Raw genomic sequence first — 24,542 nt, forward strand, 5'->3', positions numbered from 1 at the left:
CCTAGATTAATCCATTTAATGCTCATCAGCCCACTCAGAGGTAGATTCTGTGATACCCATTTACAGATGAATAAACTGAGGTGAAGACAGGTGCAGTAACCTGCCCAGAGTTACACAGCTAGTAAAGTGGTGGAGCTGGTCCTCAACCCCAGGCAGTTCTGGACTCCAGAGCCTTCACTCCTAGCCATCCAACACTTACCTGTCTTTCCACTGACTAGGCTATAAGCACTGTCAGGGCAGTGAACTGTGTCACCAAGAAATTTAGAATTTATAATTATTTTGTCAAATTCTTGTGAAATATATTTTGGCTGCTCTTGTGAATAAGATGTTTATCATGTGTCTAACTTGTTACTGCCAATGTATGAAAAGCTCTTGATTTTGATATAATTACTATCAAATTGCCCTCCTTAATGAGTTCCTAGTAGTGATGATAGTTGTTTACCTGTTGTTTCTGGGAAATCAATTGTATCACTTGAAAAATAATGATAATTTTGTTTCCTTTCAAATGTTTATATCTCATTGTTTTTTTCTTGTTAAATTAGCTACAACTTCAAGAGCAACAATGAATAATAGTAAAGCTAGCAGCTGAGATTTTCATTTTACTATAGTAAAACTATCATTTTTACTATAGTAAAAACTCCTCCAGCATAGCATTTTCCAACTCTGTCTTGAAGAAGAGATAGTGATAAGCATGCTGTGAAAAAAGTGTTCCATGATCTGATAAGTTTGAGAAATGCTACATACTGTATTTCTTTGATTCTAAGACCCTTGACTGTAAGATGTTCAGTCAATTTTGTAGTAACTTTTTTGGTGGGAAAAGAAGCTTTGCCACATGAGAACATCCCTGGTTGTATGATATACTCAGATCTCAGAAAATGTTACAACTGGAGTAGGGAGGCAGTAGAAAGTAGTGTCTTAGAATATAATGTATCTCTCTTAGTAACTCATCCTATAAATTTGCATATTAAAAAGATTCTGAAATTAAAATACCTGTTGAACTTTATTTAACTTAAGTTTTCCCCAGCTTATTTGACCGGTCAACACTTTTCAGGGGAATACCATTAGCATTTCATAGAATTTTTCTGGGAAAAGCTGCTCTGTGTTTCACTATTAAATAATGAACTATTGGTTATTGATTTCAGATAAAATTTTTTATTATAACAGCATATCGTATTCTTGGTTTATTAAGTATTTTTATTAGGAACTAGAATTGATTTGTTTTTAATGTAGTTGTTTTTTAAATTATTTTTATTTATTTATGTATTATTTTTTGGCCTCACCACATGGCTTGCGGGAGTTCCCCAACCAGAGATTAAACCTGGGCCACAGCAGTGAAAGCACCAAATCCTAACCACTAGACCACCAGGGAACTCCCTAGAATTTAATTTTTTGAAATACCTTTTTTTTTTTAATAAATTTATTTATTTTATTTTATTTTATTTTTGGCTGTATTGGGTCTCCGTTGCTGCACGCGGGCTTTCTCTAGTTGCGGCGAGAGGGGGCTACTCTTCGTTGCGGTGCGCGGGCTTCTCATTGCGGTGGCTTCTCTCGTTGTGGAGCACGGGCTCTAGGCACACGAGCTTCAGTAGTTGTGGCACGCGGGCTCAGTAGTTGTGGCTCGTGGGCTCTAGAGTGCAGTCTCAGTAGTTGTGGCGCACGGGCTTAGTTGCTCCGCGGCATGTGGGATCTTCCCGGACCAGGGCTTGAACCCGTGTCCCCTACATTGGCAGGCGGATTCTTAACCACTGCGCCACCAGGGAAGCCCTGAAATACCTTTTTACCATCTTTTGAGAAACCTCAAAAGATAAATGGTTTTGACCCAAGTGCAATGAAATTTATTTATTTTATTTAAGTATAATTGATTTACAATGTGAGTTTTATGAATAAATGTCTAATATTGAAGTAATCTTGCCTTTCTGGAATAAATCCTGTGTGGTCTTTTTTATTTTAATATGTATGTAGATTCTATTTGGTAATACTTTCTTTAGGATTTTTTATTATTGATTCATAAGTATTAACTGCCTACAGTTTCTTTTTTAGAGGCTATCTTTTTTGGGTTTTTATAATAGTTATATAGAAAATGATTTTAGAAAGCTTTGGACCAAATTAAATATCTTGGGGGGGAGGGTAAATTGGGATATTGGGATTGACATATACACACTACTATATATAAAATAGATAACTAATAAGAACCTACTGTATAGCACAGGGAACTCTACTCAATTCTCTGTAATGATCTATATGGGAAAAGAATCTAAAAAAGAGTGGATATATGTATAACTGATTCACTTTGCTGTACAGCAGAAGCTTACACAACATTGTAAATCAACTAGACTCCAATAAAAATTAATTTTAAAAAATAGCTTAGGGGCTTCCCTGGTGGCGCAGTGGTTGAGAATCTGCCTGCTAATGCAGGGGACACGGGTTCGAGCCCTGGTCTGGGAAGATCCCACATGCCACGGAGCAGCTGGGCCCGTGAGCCACAATTGCTGAGCCTGCGCGTCTGGAGCCTGTGCCCCGCAACGGGAGGGGCCGCGATAGAGAAAGGCCCGCGCACCGCGATGAAGAGCGGTCCCCGCACCGCGATGAAGAGTGGCCCCCGCACCGCGATGAAGAGTGGCCCCCGCTTGCCGCAACTGGAGAAAGCCCTCGCACGAACCGAAGACCCAACACAGCCAAAAATAAATAAATAAATAAATAAATAAATAAGAAAATCCTTTAAAAAAAAGAGGTATGCAATTGGTTGTTACTGAATCAAATTTAAAAAAAAAAAAAAATAGCTTAGGAAATATCTGTTCCTTGAGTGTTTGAAAGAATTTATTCTCTTGGACCTAACCTTTACTTGCAGGCAGTTCTCTAAAAACTTCTTTAATTTCTTCTGATTTATATTTGTACTCACGGTGTCTATATCTTCTTTAGTCAATTTAATTGTTTTTTCCCAAAAAAATTCTTCTATTTTTGTTCAAAATGTAAATTGTGTACATTTTTATAATTTTTGGTATAGAGGATAATCACATAACTTTTAAAACCTGGGTCTATAGTTGTATACTCCAAGAATTTTTTGTCTTTTTCAAAGAACTGGCTCTTGTATTTATCTGAATGTCTGTTTTGAACTATTTTATGCTTTTGTCTGTAAAAATTTCTCCTAACTCTTTAAAAATTTTTTCTAATATTTTCTTGGAATTTTAAAATTTTTATACCTTTTGGAATTATCAGTTAATTTTTAAAATTCATGCTCAATAATAAGAACATTTAAGGTTCTTCTTCTTATTATTAATATCTAAATAGTCTCTAATCATAGTTTAGTTTCTCTGAGTCCCCAACACTTTGTATTTAAAATTTCCAGTTGGTTGGGTTGGTTTGATTTTTATATTCTTAGGTATCAATTTCTACTTTTATTATTTTGAGGTCAGAAGATGTGCCTTTTCAATTTCTATTTATTTTAGGGATTTAAAAATATTTTCTCACTAACCTAATGTATGATATTAATTTGTGCTAGCAAAGATGTTATTATTTATCCAATGTAAAGTCTTGTGTAGCTTTAAGACTTGTACAACTTAGCAGAGTTGTGATACAATTTCCTACTACAGTTATGTTTCTCTAAATGTCTTCTGATATTGCAAAAAGGCTTTGAGTATTGTAATGCAATGTTTTTGGTACGTCAGAGTTATTGAAGATGTCAATGTAAATATATTGTCGTAGTCCATTTGGGCTGCTATAACAGAATACCATAAACTGGGTGGCTTACAAACAACAGAAATTTATTTCTCACAGTTCTGCAGGGTGGGAAATCCAAGATTAAGGCACCAACAGATCTGATGTCTGGTGAGGGCCTGCTTCTCGGCTCAAAGACGGCCATCAGCAGTCTTCACTTTGTGTCCTCACATTACAGAAAGGGCAAGGATGTCTCTGGGGTCTAAAATAAGCGCACTCATCTCATTCATCTGCCCTCATGACCTAATCACCTCCCAAAGGCCCCGCCTCCAAGTACTATCACATCGGGGATTAGGTTTTCAATTTATGAATCTTGGGAGGATACAAAATTTGGGAGAAATTTTGGGAGAATGTAGATTAAGTCTATAGCAATACTTTATCAATGTAAAAATAACATTTGCCCTAAATTCATCTTTGTTCAATATTACAACGGTGACACCAGCTTTCTGTTTTACATTTTTCTGATGTTTGCCATCCTTTTAACTTTTTTGTGACACTTTGTTCTTATTGAATCTCTTATCAATGTTATATTGTTGGTTTTGATTTTTGTCCAATTTCAATAGTTTATCCCCTTTATTATAATTGATATAGTTGGTCTTCTGTCTCCTTGTTTTGTTCTTCTGTTTTTTGCTAAATGGACTATGTTTTCTATGCTTAATTGTCTCCATAGTTTTGAAGGTGATACCATATGCTTATTTTTAATTCTGCTAGTATTTTATATTTTTTCAAAAGCATTCTTTTCCTCTTCATCTGGGCTCTCCTTATGATTCTTTTGGCCCTATTTTCATAAAAGCTGGGTCTTATTTTATTCGAGGATGCCAGACAGTTCCCTGAAACTTTGTTTTGGATAGATACAGCAGTAATCACTTTTCCCTTCCCTTGATTCTTCTTGTTGCCCCCCCCTTTTTTTTCCTCATATATATATATTTTTTAAACTTCTTTTTCATTTCCTTTTAAAATTTGTAAACAGGGTAAGATCTGTCCAGACTCAATTTTTTTTTAATTAATTTATTTATTTTTGGCTGTATTGGGTCTTTGTTGCTGTGCGCGAGCTCTCTCTAGTTGCGGCGAGTGGGGGCTACTCTTCATTGCAGTGCGTGGGCTTCTCATTTCTCATTGCGGTGGCTTCTCTTGTGTTGGAACACGGGCTCTAGGCACACGGGCTTCAGTAGTTGTGGCACGTGGGCTTAAGTAATTGTGGCACATGGGCTTAGTTGCTCCGCAGCATGTGGGACCTTCCTGGACCAGGGCTCGAACCCATGTCCCCTGCATTGGCAGGCAGATTCTTAACCACTGTGCCACCAGGGAAGTCCTGTCCAGACTCAAATTTATTTTGGAATTGTACTAATCAATCTTTTTTCTTTTCTTTTTTTTTTTCTTCAGGCAACACTTCCCCAGATCAAAAGGAGCCAACACCTTTCATCATTGAGTGGATCCCAGATATTCTTCCCCAATCCAAGATTGGCGAGCTGCGGATCAAGTTTGAGTATGGTCACCACCGCAATGGGCATGTGGCGGAGTACCAAGAACAGCGGCCCCCCCTGGACCAGCCCTTGGAACTGGCCCCTCTGACCACCATCACTTTCCCTTGAGGCAAAACAAAAGAGTCTTTCGCTGCTAAATTTGCACATCCCCACCCTTTGACAACTTTAAATACTAGTTAGGCACTTAGATGGCTCTGTTCCTTACTGAACTACTCTTAGCTAAGATGTGGTTTCTCAACACATTCAAGTGGATTCTGTTGAAGAAAAACTCTTCTTGTACATAGCCCTTTTGGTGCTGCTGTGTATAGTCTTCATTATAAATTGGGTGGTATTCCTGGCTAGTTTTTAAAGGAACAAAAAGAAAACCAGGCCACATACCTTCTCGAAGAACTCACCTTTAGAGTTTGTTTCAATCTTTTCCTAATTCTCTAAGAAGTTCGCAGCACTCACCTCACACCAGCAGTGTTGGAAAGTTAATAATACCCTGGTTAGAGCAGAATGTTGAAGATCATCCTGGCAGAATTCCAGTCATGCCCTTTTATTCTCTTCTCAAAGCACAGTGTCACTAGTTTTTCCAAATTATATCTCATGTTGGCCTAATTATAAAATTATAAACCTTTCGGGAGATTTAGGTGATAGTAAAACAGGAAAAAGAGATCCAGGTGTCAAGGCAGTATTTGACATTTCAAACTAATGCTTGTAATTGCTTGTTTACTTGATTTTTATTTCCTTCTTTACTCTCCAAAAAGTTTAACAGGTGGTAAAATTCAATTCCTGTTTTTTAATTCATTGATCACAGAATGGAGATACTGAAAGATACAGAATGAAAGCCTGCCTTTAAGGAGAAAAAAGGGAATCAACATTTCCTGTTTGCCTACTACATTCCAGGCATTTTCATTTAGATTCTCATTTGATAATTTTTCTCATTTAGTCCTCATCATTCTTTGAGTTTAGCCATCACCCCTTCTTTTATAAATTTAAACAGTCTCTTTGAGATTAAGTATCTTGCTGGAAACAGCATTAAAAATGTTTCATTTTATTCCAAAGTGCATGTTCTTTCCACTCTGTCATGTTGCTTTATAATATAAATTCCTTATAATTCATTGTCCTTGGGAAGACAAGAAAAGTCCTTAGGTAGGCTTTTTGTTTTGATTGCACATAACAAAAACCCAACTCTAACCAGCTCAGGCAAAAATGCGAATGAATGACTGGTTCATGGACATTAAAATAGGGCTGGACAACCATCCTGGGGTGGAGCTGGGGTGTGGCTAGGCCTCTGAAGCCCTGCAGCCAGGGTCCATCTGACCCATCTCCACCTCTCCTGAGGCTTCACTCTCTCTCAGCACCGAGCATCTCCTTCTGGTAGGAATTCTGGCTCCTAATGCACCTAAAAGTATGGCTTTCACTTCCACACTAGAGCAGGACTGACTGCTCTACTCTCCCTGATCCAAAGTTCAAAATCCCCAAAAGAAAGGCTCTGCTGGGCCTAACTGGGGTGGGGGTGGGGGAGTCTGTGAGCATTTTAGGTACAAGGGGGAGCTGTGCCCCTACAAGAGGGGGATGGGTAGGCAAATTAAGGGTTGTCTATCTACGACTGAGGAGCTAGCTTGTGTGGGGAGCTCCCAAGTGCTTCTGACAATGGGGAAAATCCTTGAGGAGAATCCAGAGGTCCATGGAGAATTAGACCTTGTGCTGGGCTTTAAAGGAGAGGAAGGTGGGGATTCCCTGGCGGTCCAGTGGTTAGGACTCCACGCTTCCACTGCAGGGGGCATGGGTTTGATCCCTGGTCGGGGAACTAAGATCCCACAAACCGTGCCGCACGGACAAAATAAAATAAAATATAAAATAAAGGAGAGGAAGGGCTTGGATAGGTATAGAGAAGAGGAGAAATTAAAACTAGGTGAGGCAGAGTGTCTGCCTGAAAAGCAAAAACACCCAAGGAAACACAGTGGTTGGCCTATTCTGAGAAGTCCTTCAACCTGAGTACTTTTGAGGACATCAGTCACAGTTTTTGATCAAGCCAAACCTGTGAGTGACAGGCAAATCCTGGCTGGGTCTAGCAGTACCTGACTCCAACCACAGGGGCCAGAAGAACCACAGGAGCCGTAAAACACATGGCTGGGGCAAATAATTCACCCAAAGAGGCCCCCACTCAAGTGCTAAGGTCTTCCACCCAGGACCACCCCAGCCCACCGACACAGTTCATCATAATCTGAAATGGGGTTCAGAGTTACATTGACCTTTTCTACATTGATACCCTCTCTACCAGGTCAAGCATGGTCCTAGGAGTACCAGTAGGGTCGCTGCACCCACTCCCAGCATCCAGACACCTTTGGGATACCATCAGTATTGACCTCATTTCAGACTTGCCCCATGCCAGAAGAGTAGAGTGGTCCTAGCTACTCCCATCAGTCCAGTGCTCTTCAAACCCTGCACCCACCCACACATACTCCCATCTGTACCATCCACTGCACACCCCCATTAGTTGTTGGAATCTCCCAGCTCTGAGGGTTGCCCACCTGCTGCTTTCCCAAGCTGCAGCCACTATTTGTGTTCTGAAGTGAGCAGCGCAAGACCCTCCAGGTCCACACAGCCTCCTGTCTACTGCACAGACGGACCATCCTCAGACTGAGTGTATTGCTGGGTCTGAGATGGATGGCATCTTAACTCCTCCTCCAGGCAACATGGGGGGGGGGGCCCTAACATGATGGGCATCATGAGAACAGCTTGCTATTCCTACACCTAGAACACTTTGGTTCACACCTGCCTCTACCAGAACTGCTATCATCTCAACAGCTTGCTACTATTTAGAGGAGTGATAGGCCACTCAGAGACCTCCAGAAAATCTGACTCCAAGAAGCACCCACCTAAGTGAAGTTCTGTAGGCCTGCCACCTGGCTCTCTCAAGGTACCCGATGTCATCAGCTCTGTGACTTTCTGGGCCTAGCAATTTCCAGTCACATATGTCCACCCCATCTCTCACTGATTCCTGTCATGTCTGATCTGCCAATCACTTCCCTCCCCTCCAGCCCACATGTGCATACACATGCACCCACACCAGCCCCCAGGCCTGGCCACTTACAGAGTGCAACCTGTATATGTCATCCAAGAAGCACTCTGCTGTCACTGCCTGGTGTCCCATGTCAGAAACAGGCCAAAATTTGCCCTCCACTAGAATTCAGAGAAATCCCACTCTGTGTGCTGAAGGTGAGGGAATGGGCAAGGGCTGCCCTCTTCCAGCCCTTCGAGTGAATGGACCCTCTCAGGCATAAGTCACAGACAACACAGAAAAGTCAGTCACAGAGAACAGCCCTTGTGTCTATTTTTTTGGTGAATTTTCCCAAGATGGACCTGCTTCCCCCCTCAACATACTCCTTTTTTAAAAAAAATCTCCCAGATTCCGATTTCCTAGTTTTCTTCCTTCACATCTTGTGATATTTGCTGATACTCCTTACTTGATCCTCTTTTTAGACCCACTTACAGGGAGTTCCCTGGTGGCCTAGTGCTTAGGATTCCAGGCTTTCACTGCTGTGCCTTGGGTTCAATCCCTGGTCGGGGAACTGAGATCCCAAAGGGCACTCGGCGCAGCCAAAACAAAAAACCAAAACCTCCTTCCTGTCCCTGCCCTCCCACCATCCAGCTCCACAAGCTCCCTTCACATCTTTCTACCATCCCACCTGTATCACCAAGGGAGCAGGGTGACATGTTAACAACAGTTCTTTAGTGTGCCTAGGAATCACCCAGGGATCTAGTTAGAAAGCATATTCTCATTCAGAAGTCCCAGGGTAGGGTCCAAGACTCCGCATTTGTAACATCAAGCTGAATGAAGAAAGCTGATGGACTGAAGAAACGCTGCCGGACTGCAAGCCTCACTTTGAGTTGCAGGACCTAATACCTGAGCAGGCGCTGACCCCCACCTTTCACTGGCAGTGCTGGGGTCAGTGACACTCCGCAACTAGTGGCCCTTGCATATAGCCAGGTGTTTCAAGGCAGCATATTAGTCTGGGCTGCTTTATGGCACGCTCCTGCAAACCTGATCCAACTGATGGAGGCAGTAGCCCTGTTCCTAGGAACTAGTTCCCATCCGACAGTTACAGAAGTACAAAGCCAGTCTGCTCCCACGTATGTTCCCTGCTGTTTTTCGCCCTTCTCCCCAGACCACCATCTTAAGGTTCAGATTTTAACCCCTGGGTTCAAACCCCCACTCTGCTACCCGCTTATTAACGGTACAACCTTGGGCAAATTATTTAACTCTCTGAGCCCCAGTTTCCTCGTCTGGATGATGTGCAGAGTAAATAAGATAGTCTGTTAAACGCTTATTAAATACTATTACCCTTTCGTCTCGCCTATTGTTCTGCACTTCTCTCTTCTACCGTGTTTTCTTACTTATTTATTTACTTTTGGCCGCGTTGGGTCTCCATTGCTGTGCGCAAGTTCTCTCTAGTGGTGAGCGGGGTCTACTCTGTGTAGCCGTGCGCAGGCTTCTCACTGCAGTGGCTTCTCTTGTTCCGGAGCACAGACTCTAGGTAAGGCAGGCTCAGTAGTTGTGGTTCGCAGGCTGTAGAGCGCAGGCTCAGTAGCTGTGGCGCACGGGCTTAGTTGCTCCGCGGCATGTGGGATCTTCCCGGATCAGGACTCGAACCCGTGTCCCCTACACTGGCAGGCAGATTCTTAACCACTGCGCCACCAGGGAAGTCTCTACGGTGTTTTTCTAACTTAGCTCTGCTTTTTGTCCCTCCTTAAGAGCTTTTGTACTTACACTGCTATACAGCAAGATTAAAGTAAAAGAAAGTCTGGAAGTAAATATGAAAAGGGGTACTGTTACTCCTTATCTTCATATCTTTTCCTTTATTTTCCCCCCCAAATTTTCTAGAGCAATATAACTTCTATTGATAAGTTAGAGAAAAGGCAAGGTTTTAACCTTAAAAGAAGGGGCATAATAATCAAGCTTCCACACTGTACTGAAAAAAAGAGGAAGAGAAAGGCTCCCAGCGCCCAGGGCGGGGGCTGGTCACGCGGCTACCGCCCCCTCGGCTCAGCGAGCTGATGTCAGTCACGTTCTCCTCTCGCCCGCTCCGCCGCTTCCGGCGGGTTTGGTGCTTTTCTTCCACCAGGCGGCGCCGCAGGACGTTCTGTTGCGGGCGTCTCTTGCGCAGCCGCATTAAACCCCCGGACACGTCACCACCTTCGCGTCTTTTCTGGAGAGCGCGGGAAGGCGAGAGCTGGAGGACGGTGACGTCACCGGGGTTCCCCGCGTGGCTCGCGGGGGCGGGGCCGGGGACGTGGCGCGCGCCGGGCGGGGGCGGGGGGTGGCGCCGAGCGCTGGCCCCGCCAGGACTGACCGGGCCGCACCCGTCGATGATGCTCCGGCGCTGCCTCGTGACCCACTGTGGGGCCGGGGTGGGCCAGGGCGGCGGGCCGGGCTGCGGGAAAGGTGCTGACGAGGCGAGCTGGGAGGGGAGGGGTGCCGGGGCTCGGCGCGAGGCCTTCCCGAGGTCGTTAGTCGGCCGGGCCCCCAGGCGTGCCCCAGGTGCCTTCAGATCCGCTCTGAGGCTGGGCACCGACTTTCTGGCACCCTCGTGCGGGCGGGGCCGATCCTGGACTCCTGCCCACGGGTCCGCCGGGGCGGCGGGGCACGTGGGGCCGGGCCGCACCCTGAGCTGCAGACAGCGCGGCTCTGCGGGGAAGGAGCAGCTGCGTCCGGGGACCCGGGCCCCTCCCGTCTTCCCGGTATTGGCCGAGCCTCGCCCTGGCTGGCCTGCCAGGTGGGGAACGAGAGGGAGCGTGGGCTCTGGCCAGCCTGTTTGCCCTGAGCGAGTCGTTCATATCTCTGTCGGTTTTCTCCTTTGCAAAATACCCACTCCACAGACTCACTAGTCTGTGTCTAGCACGTGGTAGTCGGTCAGTCAAAATATAAAAATTGCTTTTCCACTTTTTCTCACCGGGTCCTTAGAGCCACTTTGCAGGGGCATTAATCCCAGGGTAGTCCTTAAAACAAAAGGCTTTGTGTGGTTCCCTGTACTGATTTTTAATGGACAGAAGCTTCCCTTTTCCTAGCATGAGCTCCACAGCCTGCCCAGTGGGTTTGGAGGAAAAGGCATAGGGTTCATCCATGATCTGATGAGTTGAACCTGGGGTCTGGTCAGAATTTAGGGAAGGGTGGTTAGGGGGATTTTCTCTGGGCCCAAGCATCTGTGATACTGCTGAAGTGAGAAGCCGCAGGATTTCCTGCTGGGAGTCCTGTCTAGGGCACACTCTGCCTTGTGGCACTCTTCAGTTGTCTTTCTCCTCTAGCTGCCCCTTCCTGGAATTTTTCATCTCATGTTACACTGCTATGGGCAAGACATCTTTCCTGGAATGGCCCGAGCCCTGGGGACAAGCTAGCCTCCAGTAGTTTATAGGAAGTTGGTCTGAGTAAACAGAATGCAAGACTATCTCCTGGAAAGAAGAAAACTGATGTATCTTGGAGTGCTTATTTAGCATGCATCGGAGACTGTATTTGCCTTTTCACACAAGTTATCTCATTAGATTCCCACAGCTGGTCGTGTGAGCTAGGTGGAATTCTCCCTTTATATAGAGGAAGAAACTGGTTCAGCAGGGTAAATGGCATGCATCACATCTTACAGCAAGAATATGGTAGACGAAGTGCTCTCAGAGGCCATACTGAAGTTCCACTGCAGGACTCTGGCAAGAAAGCGGCAGTACCTAGTCAGCCCTTTTCTGGGGTATGAGAAGCTCAGGACCATCTAGAAGGTATGAGTGAAGGCATATTACACTAAAGGCTTCCCCTCCATATCCCCTGTCTCTAGGCCATCCCTGCCATTTGTGTCAAGGCAAAACCAGGTTAAGCGATGGATCACTTAAGGGTACCCTTTGAGACTCTAGAAGCCCCAAAAGTCAGAGAAAGAGCAACCCCACCCACATACTTTGCCTTGGTCATGGATGGGTTAATGGAAGGACTCTTGTGTATCACACTTGGGCCTTTTTTTAGCACCATCTGGCAGGAGCCACCTCTCCTGCACCTGCTCTATCTGCAAACCATTGCTCATTTGCCAGTCAACGGTGCGAAGGGCAGAAATGTGGTGCCTGTGTAAGTTAGATTCACTGTTACCTCCGGGGGGGTCTGTGTTCTCTGTATTATGTCCTGAGAATGGCAGCCCATACTCACTGCTAAGTTGTACGTGGAACTGCAAGAGACAAAAGAAAGGCAACAAACACAGAAGTCCCCTCTCCACTTTCTTTTCTTTTCTTTCTTTTTGTAAATTCTTGAACTTGGCTAGAGCAAAAGGTAGAGAAATTCCCAAGATAAGGTAAACTAATAAGGGCCCAGGTATTTTGGAGTCATTCCTCAAAACCCAGGGCTTTGTAGGTAAATACTCCTTGGTTTTGAGCAAGGCAGATAGCTTTTGTGTTTTAGATCAAGAGAGCAGATGAGCCTCATTAGTTGACCCTGGGCCACTTTAAATGGAGGGTGAGTTTCTTTTCTTCCTCTTTGCTGCCAAAGCAGTCCTTTCTATACTGTCATAGGAACTTACTGAAATCTACAAGGCATGGGCCCTCAGGTGCTTATTTGGAGAAATGTCTTCTATTTTGTCAGTGTAGCTTGTATACCTAAGTGACAGGAAATAAGTTTGCTTTCAGACCAGTAAAACCCACATGTAATGGATGATTAGCTCTCCATGAAAGTAAACCTAGAAAGTGTCTGTAAAGTTGTTGCCCAAATGTTTGAGGACACTCTGAACACTAATCAGATGTCTGGGAGCAATCTCAGGAAGGAAGGGCTGAAAAGTGGTTGTAATTTAGGTTAAGTTATAAAGCAGTTTGGAGAACTGAGCAGAAGGGACTTGGCCATCCTCTGAAGTAAAGAAGTGGGCCTGGTACTGCCTGAGGAAGGGCAGGTCTTGACTAAGGGGACTTGAGCGCTGTGATTGCCTTGGTCCTACTGCTCCTGTAGCAGGGAAGGGGGGCCCTGCCATAAAGGAGAGAGGTGACTTTAGGTCGGTTACTTTTGTTCTGAGTCCCTGTTTACCAAACACTCTTTAGCCCATGAGGAAAAGATCAGCTAGTCAGGCCAATTCAAGCATTCCAGTCCATAGAATGTCCACCGTTCCTTGGTATGCATCAGTACATTGGCATTTGGTTTATATGCCCTGCGACCTCTGTGTGAACTTGGTTAATAGGTGTTTGAGAGGTGGGTCCCTTCACATGGGCCAGCCTGAAAGTGTAAGGCCCAGATCTGGGTCCTTGTTCAATTCAGCAAGATAAGCACTGCTAAGTGGGGATCTGTGGGAAAGAGGGTAGAAGGAAGGGGAGCAGGGGCAGGAAGCCAGCTTTGCCAAGGAAATACTACCCTTGTCTTATTGTTGACCTTCCTGTTGCAGTCACATTCAGGAAAATTATATTATCAGCATAAGGCAGGAGGTGCTGAATTCTAGATGAGTGATGCAGGCATTGAGTGCTGTGGTTTCAGTAGGGGAGATTACTGTAGGAGGTTAAAGGATGCTGCCACCGAAGAGTTCGGTAGGACTTGACAAATGGATACGATTTCAATAGGTGGAGACGTTGGAGGTGGAGAAGAAATACCCACTGCCGTTTCAGTGAAGTTCCCCTCTAGAGCTGATGTAAAATACATGGTCATCTGATCTCTTAGCTGTTAGCCAAAGAAAAAACACTGTTGTGGCAGAAGAGGGAGTGGTAGGCTCCAGAGAAAAGGAAGGGAAATCAACTGTTCATTCAACAGTTTGTTCGTTTAACATTTATCGAGTTTCTACTATGTGCCAGGCACTGAGCTGTGTCCTAGGGATATAGAAATGAACAAAACAGACAAAAGCCCTACCCTCAAAAAGTTTACATTCTAGTGAGGAGAAAGAAAGACTATGAAAGGAAAGAAGGGGGGCTTCCCTGGTGGCGCAGTGGTTGAGAATCTGCCTGCTAATGCAGGGGACATGGGTTCGAGCCCCGGTCTGGGAAGATCCCACATGCCGTGGAGCAACTAGGCCCGTGAGCCACAACTACTGAGCCTGCGCGTCTGGAGCCTGTGCTCCGCAACAAGAGAGGCCGCGATAGTGAGAGGCCCGCGCACCGCGATGAAGAGTGGCCCCCACTTGCCACAACTAGAGAAAGCCCTCGCACAGAAACGAAGACCCAACGCAGCCAAAACTAAATAAATAAATAAATAATTTTTTAAAATGTATTAAAAAAAAAAAAAAGGAAGGAAGGAAAGAAGAGACTGAAGGAGGGAGGGAAAGAAGGAGGGTTAGATGAAGGGCTATACAGTATATCAGATATGCTGTGGAGAAAATTAAAGCAAGGGGTGGGGAGGTTGGAGGATGTGCTGAGGTGTTTTTCTTCTAAATTTTTAATGAATTATGTGCAAGCTAATATAAAGGTAAAAGTACACATAGTCTTTGATCATTTTCTGTGAGTTGCGGGAGCTGACCAAGTTGTGACCGAGGAGATAAAATTTGTCTGTGAATATGACTCACTGCCTGGGGAAAAATAAGCCACGATCTATGAATGGAGCACTTCTTCTGAAAGCCAGAAAAACCAGGTGCAATGATAGAGGAAAACAGACTTGTACCCTAAACCCCTAAATATAAACATCATGGTTCTAAGAAAATAGGTGTTGACCTCGTGAGATGTGATAGAGCTAAGCGGGGAAGAGGAAAGAGCTAAAGAAGCACCTTCTATGCTCTTTTTCCTGCTCAGGGGGTGGGGGAGGGGAGGGGAGGAAGTCAGGTCTTGAGACAGGGTGGCTGTGGAATCTGCAGAGACCACATGTGTTTCCTCAGGAGGTTCCCTGTTCACAGATGGGGCTGTGAGGCTGGCGATACGAAGTTGAGGAGGGATCTCAGCCTGCCCACCTTGTGCGTCACAGCACTGTTTTCTGACCAAGGCTTTCAGAGCTATAAAGTTTATCATACTCCTTCTTGGTGCCAGATGTGAAATTGGGACGAAAATATTGGCATTCTGAAGATGTTTTGATGGCTTATGAGCATGATAAGACAGAATAGTCAAGGAGGTAGAAGCTTGTGGTTGAGGAGGGAGAGATTAAAGGTGGATAGTGTGACTACGAGTGTTAACAGTACCCACTGGAACAAGGCTGAGGGATGTACAACAGGGCCTCAAAAGTCTACACTGACCTGCAAGTGTCAAAGTCAGTAGTCATCTCTGTTCTTTGAAGCTGGGGAAGTGGGTGTGGCCTGTAACTGAACTTTGCTGGGCTTACATTCCTGGCTTCACCTCTCCCCTCCTCCTCCCCCCTCTGTTAATGATAAGGTCGGGGCAGAGTTAAAGGACTTCCTCTGTTGGTGGGGGGGTGTTCTTGGCTATCTCTCTTCCTCTCTAGCTCTGGCCTTGGGCAAGTCTCTCTCCCTCTTGGAGTTCTGGCTTCCTCTTCTGTGCAAGAAGGACGTGAATTGATCCCTGTTGTTCCCTTAGACGTTCTGTAAAGAGATGGGGGCCTCTTCATTTATAACCCAACCTGTTCATGTGGACAGAGGTTGGTCACTTAATCAGGTGTCCTTCTTTTCTGAACAGTGTTTTCCCTTTTTGCTTCCTCTGCACAGAAGAGGCAATGGGTATAAGCACAAGAGAAGTTCTGTGGGGACCTGAGAAGTGGCATCTCACCCAGACACAGTAATGGGCAGCGGAGACCACCAGCTTTATAGTCTTAGTCTCTGGTTTTGAAGAATCTTCAGGTTGACCAATAATTTCTGCATGTGGTCTGGCAGTGCCCATGAGACATGATAGATATATCCATACTCTTTGATCTAAAAATGGCAGCCCCCTCTCTCCTATATGATGTACCCATCCTGTGTCCACCCACTTCTTTCCACTCCCACTGGCACTACCTTAGTTCAGCCCATTTTCATCTCTTACCTCAATCACTGCAGGTGCCTCCATGGTCTTCCTGCCTCCACTCTAAGCCTCTTCAAGTCTTCCCCGGATATGCCTGTGTCCTGTGCAGACCTGGTCATGTTACTCCCCTGCTTAAAACCCATCAGTGGCCCCTCATTGTCTTCAGATATTTATTGGCAATTAATACGTATCTACCAGTGTCTCTGAGCCCCATGGGGGACAAAAACGAACATGAGACTCAGCCCCTGCCTAAGCATGACAACAAGAGCCTTGGTCACCTGGTTCTAATTTCCTCATCCACCCTCATCTCTTCCACCCCACCCTCTATTCTCCATCCACACAGCCATGTCTACTCTCGCTCTTCTACCTTTGCACATGTTGGTCTCACTGCCTGAACATTCTTTCCTTCCCCTGCTTCCCGTGGCTGGCTCGTATTTACTCTTCAGGTGTTCAGCTGAAGCATCACAGTCTCTGATCACTCTTCCCTAACTCTCTTTGTGCCACCACGTTTGGAGCAAGGCAGGCACACTCTGTGCAAACATCCACATACTGCCTTACTGTTAAGTGTTGGTGTTCTTGGCTCTCCACCATTTGACCGTAAACTTCTCAAAGACAGGGATCTGGGTCTTATGCACCTTTGCATTCCCAGTACCTAGCATAGTGCTTGCAACCTCAGAGGTGTTCTATAAAATGTTTGTTGAATGAGTAAATGAATAAATTAATTAATGTATGAGTGCTCTGTGTAATCCGGAGCTTGCCATGAAAAACCTGGAGAACAGGGCCCTGGCCTACACTCTCCTTTTAATGGGTCCTCTTTTATCTTGCAGTTCTCCCAGGGAGATGGCTTATAGTGTTCAATATATAGCCTTATACTGTTATGCTGAACTGAACTGTTCAATGTGGGTAGCAGAGTCCATGGGGCAATGGGGAATTCACAGGTGATCTTCAGAATCACAAGCAAAATGGGGCCTACCACCTTATGCTGTAATGCTTGTACTCTGAGTTTGTCAAATCTTTTTTTTTTTTTTTTAACAATTTCTTTTCTTTTTCTCTTTTTACTTTTTTGGCTGCATCGGGTCTTAGTTGCAGCACGCGGGATCTTCGTTGAGGCCTGCGGGATCTTTCGTTGTGGCGCACAGGCTTCTCTCTAGTTGTGGCATGTGGGCTTCAGGGCCCGTGGGCTCGGTAGTTGTGGCGCTTGGGCTTGGTTGCCCCGTGGCATGTGGGATCTTAGTTCCCTGACCAGGGATCAAACCCGCGTCCCCTGCATTGGAAGGCGGATTCTTTACCACTGGACCACCAGGGAAGTCCCCGAGTTTGTCAAATCTTATTGTAAATTTGGTCCAAGGCTGTTTAAGTCAGGGCCCTGGGAATTCCCTGGTGGTTCAGTGGTTGAGACTCTGCGATTCCACTGCAGGGGACGAAGGTTCAATCCCTGGTCGGGGAACTAAGATCCCAGAAGCCTTGAGGCACAGCCAAAATGAAAAAACCGATAGGGCCCTGCTGCTCAGGATCCGTACATGGAACCTTCCCCAAGCCACATTCCTTGAATCAATTCATACCCCCCATGTTCCCGTGTTCTTCTTTCCCTGGAAGAAAATCTACCTGTTATTAATGGAAATGGGTTATTTTCATACCTGCTTTTGAGCTCTCTTCTGCAAGCTGACAGATTTCTGAGATTCTCAAGGACACAATCTGGCAGTTTCCCATCTGTCAATTAGCTTATATTTTTCAGTGACAAACTGTGTTTCAAGCCAGGATGTCCTGACAGGAAACCTGAGAAACACAACACTCCTTCCTGCCAGTGTGTTTTGTATGTATCTGTGGAAGCCACAGTGGTGCAGTAGCTTCTGGCTGCTTCTTTCAGTCTGCGGTGTTCCTTATTCTCAATCCGGTTGGGGTTTTCCTCTGAGAATAAGCCAGTACAGAATGGATCTCATGGTATCATTCGTGGTGATGCTGTACACTGTGTAACAGGAGCGGGCCTGCAGTCTCCATGGGGCCTTCTGCCCCATGTTCCCAGCAAATTTAGCAGCACTCGCTCGATGGCAGTGTTCTGGCCCAGCACCCTCAGGGGAGGTATATGGTATGGTTCTGGACACCTGAATCCCTGCCAGGCTCAGTGTCACTGAGAATGACTTGCTTTTAGACTCACTTGATTTGAGCAGAACCTTTCATTGAATGCACCTGACATATGTCTCAAATTTCCTGCATATGAGCCAAGGAATTATAGCTAATGAAAGCTGAACGCTCTGACACTGTTACAACTAATTAACACCCTAAAAGGTTAGAGAATCTTGTGTGGATTACATTACCTAGAGTTTGAACTCTTGACTATGATCTTTGTAATGCAAAAGCTATTTCCGCAAAATCTTAAAAAAAGGGAGAAGCTGGAGAAAGCCATTCTTGTACATCATATTTCTGACACACAGCTAACCATGAAAATGTCCACAACTTAGTGATATACTTGTTACCTTGCAAATGGATTTAAAGAACAGAACGAATGAGTCCAGACACATTAATGAACTGAAGGTGCCCTAACAGGGTTATTAGTGATTGAGGGCTGGAGCTGAGTGTCATGTTTGTTTTTGTCCCCAGCCCAGGGCCTCAGACAGCCACGGATACATATTAGGTGTTGATTGACAGTCACTGAATTATTAAATGGAAATTTACTGGGCCCTCTGCTCTGCTAAACTCCACACACAAATAGACCTGCCCCGTGGGATTCTTAGCAAGAGCAGATATTTTATGAGAGCTGTCACTCCGAGTTGATTGGATAGACAAAGTGAAACCAAGGGACTGTGTTTTTAAAACCAAATACATTTACTCTGCTAAATTTTACAACTGGGATGTTCTACTTTGGATGAAGTTGGACAAAATGACCTCTAACTTGAGGTTTGTAGGTTTAGGAAAATATAGTTGGGGTTTTTTTGTTTTTGTTTTTTTTAAAGACACTGAAATGAACCCAGCAGGCGAACTGGCAGGAAGTCAGACTGCGGTCCTTGCCTGAGAGGATGACACAGGCCAAAGGAGAGAAGGAAAACAACAAGGCAGCCAGAGCTAGTAAGTCCTTTTACAAAGTTTTGCAGAGCTTTCCAGGTTTTTCTGGAAAAAGGAAGAAAAGAAAGAGTAAAGGGCAGGAAGAGGATTGGTTAACAGCTGGCTACAGAAATGCTGATGAGTGGATTTGTGTATTGGTTTTGTTTTTCTAAGTCAGGGATAAGGAAAGAGGCTGTGCTTGGCTTGGCGCTGCTTGCTGGCCAGGCAGTCTTCCTGGTCTGTGTGCTGACGCTGTTGTTCCAGCCACCAGAGGAGTCCAGAGAGGCCTGCTGCCCTGCGTGTCTCATTGAAAAGCGGATGCAGACTGCCTTCCAAAGATGTCTAAGGCATGTGGAAGAGCAGAAAGGACAGGAGTCTTTTTTAATTTTATTCTGCTTTTAAAATGTTTATACGTATTTACTTTTTTGGATTGGTAATTCATATACATGGCTCAAAACTAAAATAGTATAAAAAGGTATATAGTGAAAAGTCTCTCTCCTGTTCCTGTGCCCCATCTGTCCATTTCCCCCACCCCATATAGATAACTCTGTTGCTAGGTTTTTGTTTATCCCTCTAATGATGTTTTTATGCATAGACAATCTAAAACAGGCATACGCTCTTCTTTACTCCATTCTAACATAAATGGTGCCATGCTATGCATACCTGCTGCACCTTGTTGGGTTTCCCCCTGACTTAACGCTATGTCTTGGAAACATTTCCTTATAAGTGTATAGAGAGCATTCTCATTTTTATTTTTATGGCTGCAGAGTTTTACATTGTATGAATGTACTGTAATTTAACTGGTTCACCTGATGGACAGTTAGGTTATTTCCAGTCTTTTGGTATTACAAATGACGGCATGGACCTTAAAAACAGACGTGCCGGGCTTCCCTGGTGGCGCAGTGGTTAAGGATCAGCCTGCCAATTCAGGGGACACGGGTTTGAGCCCTAGTCCGGGAAGATCCCACGTGCCGCGGAGCACCTAAGCCAGTGCGCCACAACTACTGAGCCTGCGCTCTAGAGCCCACGAGCCACAACTACTGAGCTCGCGTGCCACAACTACTGAAGCCTGCGCACCTAGAGCCTGTGCTCCACAAGAGAAGCCACCGCAATAAGAAGCCGCGCACCGCAACGAAGAGTAGCCCCTTCTCTCCGCAACTAGAGAAAGCCCGCGAGCAGCAATGAAGACCCAACGCAGGCAAAAATTAATTAATTAATTAATTAATTTTAAAAAAGCAAAAAAACCCAAAAAAACAGATGTGCCTTCAAATCCTAGTCTGATGCTTGATTTTAGGCCTTCAATGCCTCATCCATAAAATGGGGATTATTTTATATTTTTATTACCTGTCCCATAACATTATTGTGAAAGATTAAATAATATACAAAGAACTTGAGAGATAGTAGGTGCTCAGTGAAAAAATATACCTTGCAACTGGGCATATTAGAATTTAATCTTGAAAAAGAAGATACTTTGATTGTTCCTAATTAAATAATCACATAAATTTAAATACTTTTTTTCAGAACCAATGCACGTTTATTGTTTAAAAAAAATCCAGATGAGTAAAAAGAAGAAAATATAGATAGCCTATAATTGTACCATTGAAAAAAATTACTGCTAACTTTTGATCTGTCTTTCAAGTTATTTCTCTAACCAAATGTGCATATAATATAAAATTCTGCATGGAATGGTGCTGTACATGCTTTTTGGTTGCAATCATCTCTCCGTGTCATAAAATATTTTTCTCATTGTTTTAAATGACTGCCTAGTATGTCATCCTTTGGATTTACAATAATTTATTAAAAATTCTCTCTGCGTAGATATTTTTACACATAAATATTTAGTCTTTCTGGAATTAATGGTGATACATGGTATGAGGTAAGTAATCTAAATTATTATTATTTTTTTTACAAATGGGTAGTTAGCAAATTGCCCAACATCACATCCTTTACTGAACAAGCCACACTTACCCCACCAGTTTGAAATGCTATCTTAATCATATTCTGAATCCTTATATATGTATAGATGGATTTGACTTTAGACTTTATTCTATTCTGCGGATTGGCTTCTCTGTTCTCATGCAGTAATCACAATTTCATTAACGTACGCTTAAATATCTACTGGTATAAGTCCTTCTTCATTACAGTTCTTTTTTTCAAGAATGTATTGGCCATTTAAATTTTCTTATTCTCTCAGAATGTTAGAATAATTTTTCCAGATTCTAGAAAAATGGAATTGGATGAAAAATTGAATTATATTTAATTTATACATCCCTTTGAGGATGTATTTGTTTCCTATGGCTGCTATAACAAATTACCACAGACTTTATGGCTTAACAACAACGATGAGAAATTAATTCTCATCGTTCTGGAGGCCAGAAGTCTGAAATCAGTGTCACTGAGTAGAACTGAAGGTGTCAACAATGCCACACTCCACCTGGACGCTCTAGGGGAGAATCCATTCATTGCTTCTTGTTTCTGGTGGCTACTGGCCTTCCTTGACTTTGAAGATACTTTGATTGCTCCTAATTAAATAGAGTAATCACATAAATTTAAATACTTTTTTTTAGAACCAATGCATGTTTATTGTTTTAAAAAAAATCCAGGTAAGTAAAAAGAAGAAAATATAGATAGCCCATATTCGTACCACTGCAAAAAATTACTGCTAACTTTTGATCTGTCTTTCAAGTTATTTCTCTAACCAAATGTGCATATAACATAAAATTCTGCATCACCCTGATCTCCGTGGTCACATCATCCCCTCCTCAGTACGTGTCAAATCTCCCTCTGCCTCTATGTCATAAGGGCACCTGCGATGGCATTTGGGGCTCACTTGGATAATCCAGAACAGTCCCCTCATCTCAGAATCCTTAATTTAATCACATCTGCAAGGACAGTTTTTCCAAATAAGGTAACATTTACAAGTTCCAGAGATTAGGACGTGTATATCCTTTGAGGGCACCATTTCTCAGTTTACCACAGAGAAAAATTGACATCTTTATAATTGGGTTATTGTGATTTATAATAAAAAAATATATTTGTCTTCATCCCATTTCTAAAACCCTTGGAATTTTATTCTAAATGATAAGAGCAAAAAAGTGTCTTGTTATTCATAACAATCCCCTTTGAACCACACTGGAGTTTATGTGTATTTGTTTTTTTTTTTTTTAAAGATTTTTTTGATGTGGACCATTTTTAAAGTCTTTATTGAATTTGTTACAATATTGCTTCTGTTTTATGTTTTGGTTTTTTTTTTTTTTTTTTTTTGTGGCTATGAGGCATGCGGGATCTTAGCTCCCCGACCAGGGATCGAACCCGCACCCCCTGCATTGGAAGGCGAAGTCTTAACCACTGGACTACTAGGGAAGTCCCCTGGAGTTTATGTTACTGAGGTGACTTTTGGAAAGCATCTAAGGATGAGGGCTGGTTGCCAGGGGAACCAACCACGTTACTAGAAGGTTGGAACTTTCAGTCCCACCCACCAGGAAGGGGAGAGGGGCTAGAGGTTGAGTCAATCAACAATGGCCAATGATTTAATCAGTCATACCTATGTAATGAAACCTCCATAAAAAGTCCAAAAAGATGAGATTTAGAGAGCTTCCAGTTTGCTTAATCAGAATGTATCTATTTGCCAGGAGGGTGGCATATACCAAACTCCACGGGCACAGAAGTTTCTGTGTTCTGGACCCTTCCAAACCTTGCCCCATGCATCTCTTCATCTGACTGTTCATTCCTATCCTTTAATATCCTTTGTAATAAATTAGTAATCTAGTAAGTAAATTGTTTTCCTGCATTCTGTGACCCACTGTAGCAAACTAATTGAACCCAAGGAGGGGGTCATGAGAGCCTCCCAATTTATAGCTGGTCACTCAGAAGCACAGGTAACAACCTGGACTTGCAATTGGTGTCTGAAGTGGGAGCAGCCTTGTGGGACTGAGCCCTTAACCTGTGGGATCTGACACCTCCTCCAGGAAGATAGTGTCAGAATTGAGTTAAATTATAGTCAGTGTCCACTAAGAATTAGAGAAGTATTTGGTGGTGTTGGAAACACACACATTGGAATAATATTTAGTTTTTCCATGCAAATCAGAATGTTTCTCTAGTTATTCTTTTAAGTCTTTAGGTAATGTTTGATAGTTTTCTTCACATAGGCTCTGCGTGTTTCTGAGGGTTTTTTTTTTTTTTTTTTTTTTTTTTTTTTTTTTTTTTTTTTAAACAATTTTTTTTTTTTTTTTACTAGCAGCCTTTTATTTATTTATTTATTTTAAATTTATTTTATTTATTTATTTTTGGCTGTGCTGGGTCTTCGGTTCGTGCGAGGGCTTTCTCTAGTTGCGGCAAGTGGGGGCCACTCTTCATCGCGGTGCGGGGACCGCTCTTCATCGCGGTGCGCGGGCCTTTCACTATCGCGGCCCCTCCCGTTGCGGGGCACAGGCTCCAGATGCGCAGGCTCAGCAGCTGTGGCTCACGGGCCCAGCTGCTCCGTGGCATGTGGGATCTTCCCAGACCAGGGCTCGAACCCGTGTCTCCTGCATTAGCAGGCAGATTCTCAACCACTGCGCCACCAGGGAAGCCCGGGGTTTTTTTTTTTACCATTATATTTTCTAACTATATTATTGGCATATAGAAAATCTGTCACTTTTGTGTATGTTTATTTTGTAGATATTTTGTAATTGGGATATACATAATCAAGAATTTGCCTATTAATGCTAGTGGTTTTTCAGAAATTTTTCTAATATTTTCAGGTAAAGTAGTATATCATCTGCAAATATTGACACTTTTGTCTTCTTTCAAATATCTTCTTTTTCTTGTCTTACTGCAGTGGCTAGAATTTCTAGAACAATGTTTTAAAATAGTGAGCATTCTTTCCTTGTTCTAGCCATTAAAGGAATAACTCTAGAATTACTCCATTGAGTATAATCAAACTATTGGTTTGCAAACTTTTACAAGACAATTCTATGATCTTTTAGTCATAAAAAAAGAGGTCTTCTGTCAATGCCTTTGCTTCTAGATTTGAAATTAATTAGATCAGTGCTAAACAAACAAACAAAACCCAACTAATTCACTCTTTCCTGCTTTGTTACTGAATTGTAACAAATTGTTACTTTTAGAGCTTAGACTAAAGCAAGAAGTGCCTAGTCTGTAACCTATACTTTAGAGGGCCCCATATATCACAAACACATAAAATAATAAATTATTATTATTTTTTTCACAACATTTTTTTTTTAATTTTTTATTTATTTATTTATTTATGGCTGTGTTGGGTCTTCCTTTCTGTGCGAGGGCTTTCTCTAGTTGCGGCAAGCGGGGGCCACTCTTCATCGCGGTGCGCACGCCTCTCATTATCGCGGCCTCTCTTGTTGTGGAGCACAGGCTCCAGACGCACAGGCTCAGTAATTGTGGCTCACGGCCCTAGTTGCTCCGTGGCATGTGGGATCTTCCCAGACC

The 24,542-nt window shown here is 43.5% G+C and overlaps 1 protein-coding gene across 7 annotated transcripts in view; it reads left to right on the forward strand.

Annotated features, from left to right (window-relative positions):
- Positions 1-6,244, forward strand: part of C12H2orf42 (chromosome 12 C2orf42 homolog) — a 42,037-nt gene extending 35,793 nt beyond the window's left edge. For all 7 annotated transcript variants that reach the window (XM_007175549.2, XM_057558709.1, XM_007175550.3 and 4 more), the window contains one exon: positions 5,098-6,244. In XM_007175549.2, the coding sequence (XP_007175611.1) occupies positions 5,098-5,306 (209 nt within the window). In that variant the 3' untranslated portion in view covers positions 5,307-6,244. The remainder of the gene's footprint in view (positions 1-5,097) is intronic.
- Positions 6,245-24,542: the final 18,298 nt, after the last annotated feature.

This window comes from Balaenoptera acutorostrata, chromosome 12 (genome assembly GCF_949987535.1).
Source record: "Balaenoptera acutorostrata chromosome 12, mBalAcu1.1, whole genome shotgun sequence".
Classification (NCBI taxonomy): domain Eukaryota; kingdom Metazoa; phylum Chordata; class Mammalia; order Artiodactyla; family Balaenopteridae; genus Balaenoptera; species Balaenoptera acutorostrata.